The sequence below is a fragment of the Chinchilla lanigera genome, unplaced genomic scaffold, assembly GCF_000276665.1.
Source record: "Chinchilla lanigera isolate Chin_1 unplaced genomic scaffold, ChiLan1.0 scaffold00055, whole genome shotgun sequence".
Taxonomy (NCBI): Eukaryota; Metazoa; Chordata; class Mammalia; order Rodentia; family Chinchillidae; genus Chinchilla; species Chinchilla lanigera.
In genome coordinates, this window is record NW_004955456.1 from 4,065,322 (window position 1) to 4,075,627 (window position 10,306).

General features: G+C 52.2%; 1 protein-coding gene across 1 annotated transcript in view; it reads right to left on the reverse strand.

The window, feature by feature from the left end:
- Window positions 1-10,301, reverse strand: part of Vwc2 (von Willebrand factor C domain containing 2) — a gene marked incomplete at its 5' end in the record, with an annotated part of 125,738 nt that extends 115,437 nt beyond the window's left edge. The window contains one exon of the mRNA XM_013520509.1: window positions 9,969-10,301. Within this exon, the coding sequence (XP_013375963.1) occupies window positions 9,969-10,301 (333 nt within the window). The remainder of the gene's footprint in view (window positions 1-9,968) is intronic.
- Between the last annotated feature and the right edge of the window lie 5 nt (window positions 10,302-10,306).

The following is a 10,306-nucleotide window of genomic DNA, read 5'->3' on the forward strand; positions in this document are numbered from 1 at the left end:
AGGGCAGGGTGGGGGAAGAGGGTAGCTAAGGACATAGCTCAGTGCAAAGGCCCTGGGTTCAATCCTCAGTACTTGTGGGGTTGGGCAGCGGGCATAAGCTTGAAGTTAAAGGTAGTGATAAAAATACTGAGACAGCTTTGTCTAAGGTACACAGCATTCAAAAGTTAAAAGAAAAGAAATTTTTTAAAAGTTGGGGTGAGGAAAGCACAGACGTGATTGCAGAGGCCCCTCAGCTCGTACAGCGGAGGGTCCTGTTTATTTCTGCACTGCCCTGTACCCAAAGGCACTGAGTTGGACCCCTCTGCAGCTTCTGACCAGGCCAGCAGGGTCAGCGGTGGCCGCCAGGGTGCAGGCCAGCAGCGCATGCGCTGCAGGTGAGGACGTGTTTCCAGTGGATTCGGACATGGCCGAAAGTGGAGGTGGGCCCGGCACCCCGTTCGCAGGGCCACAGGCACGTCTCACTGACCGGTCCTTCCCGCTTCACGCTCCCGACTCCAACGCCAGGGGCGAAGACCCAGCTCCGCCAGGCACACGGCAGGGCCGCGCGCACTGCCCACCAGGACCCCCGGGGAGGTCGGCACTGCTGCCCTCCGGTGGACAGTCCACAGATTAGGACGCGTCCATCAGCCTTCCTGCGCTTCTTCGAGTCTGGGACTTTGCTTCCGAGAACAGTTTCCTTCTTCAGTTCATCCTTGGTTCTGATTTGAAGTTCTCCCGGTAGAGGATTTTAGAAACTTTATTTATTTATTTTTTTCTTTTTAAACATGGACTATTGCTACCTTCTCCAGGCTGTTCTGGAACTTCTGCCTCAAGTGATCCTACTGCCTCAGCCTCCCAAGTACCTGGACCTTCAGTCTTGCCTCTCTGTGCATGGCTATTTATGTACTTATTACTCCACATTCGTGGTACACGATGATCACATTCCCCATGGGGAGTTGGTATGTGTGGACATTTTAATGCTTGTTTTACTTTTTGTTTGTTTAATGTTTTTTTCTTTTTGAGACAGGGTTTTGCTGTGCAGTTCAGGCTGACCTCGAGTGCACTTTATAGCCCAGGCTGCCCTGGAACTCGCCACGATCCTCCTGCCTCAGCCTCCCAAGTGCTGGAATTACAGGCGTGCACCACCACTCCCAGCATGGCTTGTTATTTTAAAAAAAAAAATACCTTTGCTCAGTTTCCCTCCCGAAGGACAGTTCTGCGGCATAAATAAGATTCACACCCCCAGGCTCAGCCAGCTGCCTTGTTCTGCGGTAATGTCCTTGCCCTCTGTCATCTCTGAGCATCCTTCTTTTGCCTGGGTGCTGCACAGCCTAGGTATGATGTGACTGAATGTAGAGACTTCTGTTGATCTTTAGGTTCATGGGGTTTTTCGTAATCGGAACGTCTCAGGTGCTACCTCTTGAGTTCTCCTGTATCCTCTGTGGCTGCCCGGATCTAACGAGTATGTGTTAGATTTTCTCACTCTCTCTGCGCACATCAAACATGCTGACCCTATGTCCACCCTCACGACTGCTCCCCACTGGCTCCCGTCCCCAGCCCTGCCGCCGGTTCCCTCTACCACCTCCTACTACAGTCTCCCATCGCCCTAACCTCTCCTGTCAGAGCTGCCCGTGGAACAGCAGTTCTCCCGTCTGTAGGAGTCATACATGTTCCATGCAAGACTTTCTCAAACCTGACTTCTGGAGCTGTGCTCCTGCACACATGTCTGCCTAGGTCAGACCCTCATGGTCGCAACACTGAACAGAATTCCACGTGGGTAGCTCAGATCACACAGGGAAGCATGCATGGGGTCTCACTCTCGGAGAGGGTGTGTGCGGGGGGGCGGGGGGCTGAAGCTGCTCAGAAGAAACAGAGTAAGTCCCTTCATCTGCAGTGCTGAGGTGGCTGCTTACACGACCCCTTTGCCAGACAGACCTTGACCCAAGTCAACTCCTCGTGCACCCAGCTGGTGCCTTACGTATCCAGAGTGCAGACCTCAAGGCCAGGAGAAGCTCCCGGACAGCGTCCACTCAGAGTCCACTGTGAGGATCTAACCTCCATTTCTACAAGTCAGTTTCTTTTGCTTTCCTACTATCTCAACTGTTCTTTTCAAAAGATCTTGCTAGACTGTTGCCCTTTTGTGTTTTATTTTGTTTCTGTTTGCGATACCAGGGACTGCACCCCAGGACTTTCACAATCAGCTCCATCCCTGGCCCTTTTTTACTTTTCATTTTGAGACAGACTCTCACTAAGTTGCTCAGGCTGGGTTTGAACTTGTGATCCTCCTGCCTCAGCCTCCCAGAGTGTGGGAATGACAGATGTGTGCCACCATGCCTGGCTATCGGTTTGGATTTTCAGTGTTTCCCTAAGGCCCAAGCTAAAGGCCTGATCCCCAAGATGTGCGACTCGGGGGAGATGGAACCCTTCAGAGGTAGCCTGTGGGGCAGCCCTTGAGTCCTGGGCTGTGCCTGGAAATGACTGTGACACTGGGTCCCTTCTTCACGCTTTGCTCCTGCCAGCGCTGTGATGAGCCACCTCATCCATTCCCAGCTCAATGGGGCCAACTCATCACGGACTGGGCCCTCCAGATCTGAGCCAAAGCCAACTTTATCCTTCCTCACGTGGGTGGGCTCGGGCACTTGTTACAGTCACAGAAGCTCACTGACACAAGTACAGAGCACACGACAGCTGGGATTCGGGGATTATGAAATGTGGGTTTCCGGCCATCTCCCATCTCCCTGGGACAGACATGGTCTTGTGTTGTGAGCTCCCCCACTTCTGCCACTGCTGGGAGTGTGCAGGGCCACGGGGCCTTTTAGCCTTCCCTCCCGGTGTGTTTCCTCCAGGCTAGCGCCTCGGGGAGAACTTCCAGGGCCAAGCAGACTCCCAACAGCATCCTTCTCCAGAGCCGAGAGTCTCCATCCTGGCCGCACCCCAGCACCGGACAAAAATAGACTGCGGAGCGAGCCCAGCTGGCAGGATCTCAGTCTCCGAGCAGATGAGCAGCGAGCAGGATTCCAGCAGCCGGGTCGGAGGAGCACAGGAAGGACGGACGTAGGCACACGGCCCGGGTGGAAAACCCACTCCCACTACAATCCTGGCAGCTGAGGCCAACTCTTTTCTTCCCTAGAGCATCTGGCTCAGCCCTGTCTGCCCTTCTAAAATGAGCTATCAAAAAATATATATATACATACACACACACACACACACACACCACAAAAATGAATAAAAATGACCCATCAGCAACAGTATCTATTAATAGCAATGAAGGCAACGCTCCCGCTGTGGCCCTGCCAGTCCTTGGGGTGTAGCACCAGCTCCCAGCTCCTCTTAGAGGGACTTTTGCTTCCCCGCACCTCCAGCATCCAGCCCAGGGCCTGGCATGTAGTGTTCAAAATATTTTGACAGATAAATGCAAGAATGATTTTCCCACTACAGCTTACCAGATCTGGAAGTACTCTATGAATGAGAAGTGCTTTGTGGAAAAGCCAGGCTCCTTTAGGCCAGCCCCTGGTGACAAGGCTGCCCAGGGCAGGTCCTCCTGGGGTCCCAAGCCATGCCAGACACGTCCACCTCCCCTGAGCTGCACAGCTCCCTTGAACTTGCGAGGATCAGATGCTTCCCCATCTGTTCTGAGCTTCAAATCGCTCTCATTGCACTTCCATTACTGCTTCTATGGTGAGAGAGACACAGGGTAGCTCCTACTTCTACCACCAAGAACCACAGCGGCTCTGTAACTGTCCCCAGGGCACAACAAGAAGTGGAACCAGACTCTCCGGCCACTCCTCAGGTCCCGTAGCTCTCTCTTCCCCCAGGCAAAGAGGGCAAGGACCTGTGGCTCTCAGTCCTCTTCTGCACACCAACTGGCTGTGTGACTGAGAAGAAGGCAGCAGGTGTCTCAGGTGAGAGTCCAAGTACTGGGTCTACAGAACCAGTAATGGGGTGGGTACCGCATCTGCAAAGTTGGGACGTGGTCAGCTAGAAGGAGGACACCTTCCCCGAGTACAGCAACGCTCAGCTCTGAAGGGTGGCTGCCACCTGTGTGCCCACTTATTTCCTCAAGAAAAGACAGTCTGCGTATCTGCAGGAACCCTGGGCACAAATCTCTCATGCGTTAGACACTGGCACCAACTGCACCCATGTATTAGATACTGTGAGTGGGGGAAAGGTCTGCAGGCTTCCCAGATTCGTACGGCCAGCACCCTAGGCACTGCCCCGTGGACTGCTTGCCCTGGGCCTTGCAGAACACCCAGGACTCAGAGCTTTAATTCTCATTACAATTTGGCATGCCATACATCAAAAAATGTAGACATTTATATTATTTTAGAAGACGAGAATCCGATAGGACATAAGCCCACATACACACATACTTAGTCAAATGGATCCGTCATTACTGGACACAGGTGCAGGCCAGGTGCTCCAGGCCCGTGGCAGGGGTCCCTTCTCCAGGTACCTGCACTGCAGTGCCATTCTCTCTGCCCCATAGAATGCCACTTCATCAGCATATGGGCAGGAAAATACCGTGGAAACTTTTCAGAGTCCAGCAGACTCTGATGCAAAGCCTCCCTCTACATTTGCAAGCTGTATGGCATCAAGTTACTATTTAGAACTCTAGGGGGCCTGGGGATTTAGCTCAGTGGCACAGCCCCTGCCTGGCAAGCACAAGGTCATGAGTTCGATTCCCGGTACCAGGGAAAAAAAAAAAAATAGAACTCTGATTTTCTCTCTTAAGATAAAGAAAATCCCACCAATTTATCAGTTTGTTGTATAAATCACCAAAGACAGAGAAAGCCAATGTCTTAAAAATATAGGCTGAATGGCGGTTCTTTCTGTCCACTGCATTAAAATCACTGAATAAATATTGGTTTCCTCCGCCCACTATAAAAGCTTTTATTGCCAATTTTTTAGCACATTAATTCCATCATTCTTAGACATCACATGTAGAACATAGAAATAAACATTTTTTAACACTGTCTTTTCCTTAACCCGAGTTAGGGACACGTTTGAGAAGTCCAAAAAACCATATGGACTTTAAAAAAAAAAGTTACTATTCAAATGGCTTTCTAGAGGAAAGCAAAAACTGAGAAGTCCCTAATTTGTAAGATCTTACTAAAAAAAAAAAGTCCAAGCCAGCAACAGCTCCTGCCTGAGACTGACTCCAAGAAAGAGCACCAGATCCGCACAGATTTACTTTGCTCCGTGAAGGTGGGTAATCACAGCACTGGTTTTTGGTTAAGTACCATCAGCCAAATAAAAACATCAGGATATTGGACTGAAATCAGGTGATTAATCGTGTCTTTCTCGGGGCTGGGGATTTAGCTCAGCGGCAAAAGCGCCTGCTCTGGCAAGCGCAAGGTCGTGAGTTCGGTTCCTGGTACCGGAGACAAACCCAAAAAAAAAAAAAAAAAAAAAATCGTGTCTTTCTCTTTACTGGCCTGCGCTCAAAACTGCAATAAAGATTAGATGGAGGTTTTGGTTCCAAAGTTCTTGTCAGAATATTTTTTTCATTAATAGGGGTCTAAAGATGAGCTTCTTTAATGGAGCTAGTGGCAAGTCAGAGCCCGAAGCCGTCTGTGGGCGAGGGCCTGGGTTCACTCAGCGACTGCAGATCGGCTGGCGCACAGAACTTCCGCTGTTTTCCTCTCCAGTCCCCCAGCTCCGAAAGGCAGCCTAAGCCAGCAGCGCTGATTAATCGCTCATTTTCTGTTTTTTTCAGATGTCTACAATTGCCAATCAGAGCCTCAGACTGGCCGTGATAACAATGTGGGTGCCCTGATTTGTATCATCCCGACCAAAAGCAAAGAAACCTGAGTTTCCCATTTCTGTGTATGGCCTCATTTCACAGAGCTACCTAAACTCAGGACGGTTCTAGACAGACCCTGAGATAAAGCTTCAGACTCCTATTTCAACTTTCCCAGTCCCCCAGGAGACCAGAATGCCCTCGGCTGGGACAACACTGTACCCATCCAAATAGAACTATTAGCATTCATGAATTTCAAATTTGGTTTGCTCCTGGATGGGGCAATAATCACCAGGAGCAGATTTAAAACTGTGCAGCACAGCCCCCCTACCACCCTGCGTTATCTGTGATGCACCCCTGACCCAGTCACACGAGGGACAGAAGAGCTCCCTCGGCGGGCGACGCTCAGACTGGACTGGACACAGAACCAGCTGTGCGTGGTGGGCCCTGACTGCTGTTTCTTTGCCGTTGAGTTTGTCCCTGCTCACCCTGGGCCTTCTCAGACACCTTCCTTCCCACCCTCCTGGCTGGTGCTGCCTTCCACGCACACATGCCTGTACTGCCCATTTCTTCCGGGGCAGTTCGGGTCAATGTTACCCTACGTTACGGAACCCACTGTGGTCTCCCCAGACTTCTAGGTGTGTCAAAGTCCTAGCACCAAATACCTCAGAACGTAACAGTATTCGGAGGCAGGGTCATGAAAGGGGTACGCAAGTTAAAATGAAGCCAGGAGAGCGCATTCCAATGCGGTATGGCTCCTGTTTCATGACAGGGGGCATTGTGGGGGTGGGGGCAGCTGAGTGGGGAACACTTGCTTGCATATGCAAAGTCCTCTAGTCCCCAGGAGCCCGGAAGAAAAGAGGCACGAGAGCAAATCTGTGTACAGACGCAGAGGGGGAGGAAGAGACACAGGGCCACCGAGACGCCAAGGACAGACTCAGAAAACAGGGACCCTGGGTGTACCTTGACCCAGGAGGACCGAGAGGCAGCAGATTCCTGTAGTTTAAGTAACCCAGGCTTTGCTACTTTGTCATGGCTGCTCCATGAGACACACAGACAAGCTTCCTCGTTCAAAGCTGGATGTCTGTGAGTAGTTGGAAGACAAGACCCTTGAGAGGCAGTGGGGGAAATTCTGCTAAGTACTTCTTATTAATTAGTGATGTGTTTTATTGGTCCATGTGTGGAGTTTGCAGTAAGCACTTTCTATACGCATGTACAAACTGGATGACAGCCATCCCTCAGGGAGTGGGGTATCCCTCTCGTAATCACTGCCAGCGACTTACAGCTTACTTTTTGAGTCAGCGACATCTACCAAGATGTGGCAGAGATCAAACAGGCTGTAAGGAACAGGAGGTTTTTGTTGTGTTTTGTCTGTGGATGGAGCCCAGGGGTGTTGCACTGAACTATGCCCACAGTCTTTTTTTCTTATCTTTGTGTTTGTTTGTTTGTTTGCTTTGAGGCAGTGTCTCAGTAAGTCACTAAGCTGCCTCCAGCTGGGTTCAAACTTGTGATGTTTCTGCCTCAGCCTCCCAGAATGCTAGTATTACAGATGTGGGCCGCCACACCCAGCAGAAGAGGAATTTTCCTGAGTCAAAGTATCCAGAGCGAAGAGGAAGGACTGGTTTGGAATCTGCAGAAAAGTGTTAGCGAAGGAGGCAAGCAAATAGGTGCCCAAGATGGAAGCACAGCAAGCTACAGAGAAGCTGCCCTGTCTCAACGATGGAAGCCCCGGCATCACGGCATGAGGGCGCTGTGTGATGTTCTCCTCAGAGGCCCAGGAGCTCAAAATCATCTTCTGCAGAGCCTAGCGTCCCTCAGCGAAGAGCTCCAGGTCCCACCTTTTCTTCCTTCCAGCGGCAGTGCTAAGGTAAATGCTATTCCAAGAATCACCCTAAGTAGGTCCTGTCCCACAGCCTCCATCGGAAGGACTCTTCCTCAGAGAAGCTCACAACACTTCAGATGGCAAATGTTTCTCTTTTTCTTCTCCCATCTGCTTTGTGCTATGCCAACTACCGACTGCGGTGTACCTCTCTCTGAAGCGCAGAGGACCCAGGCAGGGCATGCCAACAGTGGCTGGGGTGCCAGCTCAGCATCACAATGGACACCGCGGCCCCCACACATTTCACACACACAACTGACCCCACACCCGCCAGCTGCCCTCCTCTCCACACCCTGCCACAGTGTTGGCACAACTTTTGTGCACCGCAGAAACAAAAACAGAGACCCCACAGGGCTTGCACAAAGCTGCAGGCAAACCGGAGAAATGCCTGGGTATGTGCCTGGCACTAACTGCAAGGACAAACACGCTACCACACAGGACAAGCTCTATGCAGCTGAGGTATTACACAGGAAGGCAAGTGAGGAAGAAGTAGAAAGCAAGGTTTGCAACGTTCACATGCGTGCAGGAAAGCGAAGGGTGAAACGTCACCTGAATGCTCTGCAACAGCTCTACTGGTTGGGGAAGATGGGATGCTAAGACCAGATCGTTATCACCGTCATCTCTCCTCCCCCGGGCTTGGAAACACTTGCTATATCTGTTGATGAACAGGTGTCAGGTGACCCACAGGGAAAAGCTGCTGCAAGGCTTAATCTAGTGCTTGGCCATGAGTTACAAAATCAGAAGTCTGAATTCTTCCCTCTACCTGGGATCCCCTAGATGGCGAGTGACACCTAGAATTGTTTGGGGTCCCAAAACCAAGGTGATAATAATTCCTCAGCTGGTTCATGGGACCATCCTGAAAAGGACTATGGGACTCTGTAAACAGTGCAGGCGCCAAATGTTACCAGTTAAAACTCAGTTGCTTATGTTGGATCTGATTTGGGGCCTGGTTCACATGAGTCTCACCAAAGCTGTCTTTCTCCTGAGAGCTGAAGCAATGACTGTCATAAAATAAGGCATGTCCGGAGCTCCTCCCTGCCTGTGGGCCCGAGGGAGAGCTGGTCCCTTCTCTTCTATGGGGGGAGAGAAAAGAAAGCCAGAGGGGCATGTGCTTTCTGGGTAGCGGCCAGAGAGGAATAGAAACTCATGTTTCCTGACCAAACCCCGGCGCTCTTCACACATTCTGCGCGTTCTCTGTCCTTGCCGGCTTCTATAGCTGTAACACTGGCTAATTCATTGCTCCAACTCATTCATGTGACCTTCACATCCTGGGTCCTGGGGTCCTCCCATCTCAGGGGTGATTCCTAAAGGGCTCGCCTTCTAAGCTCTGCTTTAAGAGTTGAAGGTTTCAGGACGCCCTCTGCAGGCGGAAAAAAAAATCTCTGGCATGCTAAAGCAAAAGGCAGGTCCAAGCAGGCCGGAGTGCATCCCAGGCCACTGAGCCGTGCACGCGGAACAGTGCCCTCCCCGAGGCCCGAGGCCCGGAGTTTACCCAGGAGCAGCGCATGCGTGCAGGGCAGAGCATCCCCGGTGGCCGGGCTTTTGGTTCCAGGGGAGTGTAAGGGTTAAAACACAGGCTAGGGAGAATGCTTAGCACGACACAAGACTCTGCTTCCTAGCAGCTTCACTGCCTTCAGCAAATGATTTAAATGCTCTGTGTCTCACTTTCCTCTTCTCCGTGAGGTGGAGATGACAATCATCTGCCTTCTAGCACAGCGTGAGTTGAACTAAACCAATGCATGCAGAAAAAAACACAGCCAAGACTGAAACAAGGATTAGGGAAACGACCAGGGCCATGAATCTGTTACTACTCTTCTGATGTGAAACCGCTTTTCACCCTAAACGGGGCTTCTTGGTTCTGCCATCCACTGGGATTTCGCACCTCATGCGCTAATGTCTTCTCCTCTTAGTTTTTAGGGCCTTTGCATGACACTCTGAACACTGACTGGAAGGAGACGGCTTCTCTCCATGAACGGTCTCCCTTAATTAGCTATTAGCTGAAGAATGTATCCCAGGTGGCTGGTAAATTACCGTGTGCTTGAAAACAGGGTGAACATTTCACCAGCACCACTTCTGAATCAGGACCCATGAAGGCACGTTTAAAAGTACAGCCAATGACTGCTGCGGCCGTTCCCTCCAGCGCCGCGGGCTTCCTGCTAAGGAAACCCTCTTCCAGCGAACGCAGGGAAGGCATCTCGGGCACGGCCACCGCGGGCTCCGAAGGCTGGATCGCCTCTACACTCGAGAGAGGTCGCGCCTGGCGGGAGCACCGTGCGCCCCACCCCCGGGGACCGCGGGCATCCCTGCTGCACACAGCGGGGGGTCACAGCCCTAGAGGCCGCCAAGTGGCCCAGGGAGGGGGCGTCTTACCACAAACTCCTCCAAAGTCTGGTAGGTCTGGCCCCGGAACTCGCAGTACTTCTTCCGCTCCTTGCACTGCGGGCAGCACTGGCTGGTGTCGACGTGGATGCAGCGCGGGTGCAGCCGCGGGCACTCGGGCTGCGCGCACAGAGGCCCCTCCTCGGTGCACAGGCACGGGCAGGCCGAGGGGCCCGGCGCGAACTTCTCCCCGATCGCGTACACGAAGCCGCTCTCGTCCACGCAGCCCTTCCCGCGGTAGTCCGGGTACGCGTACTCTTCGGGCAGCTCCGGCGTGGGCGCCGGCTCCGGGCTGAGCGCGTCCTGGGCGGCGGCGGCGGCGGGGGGTT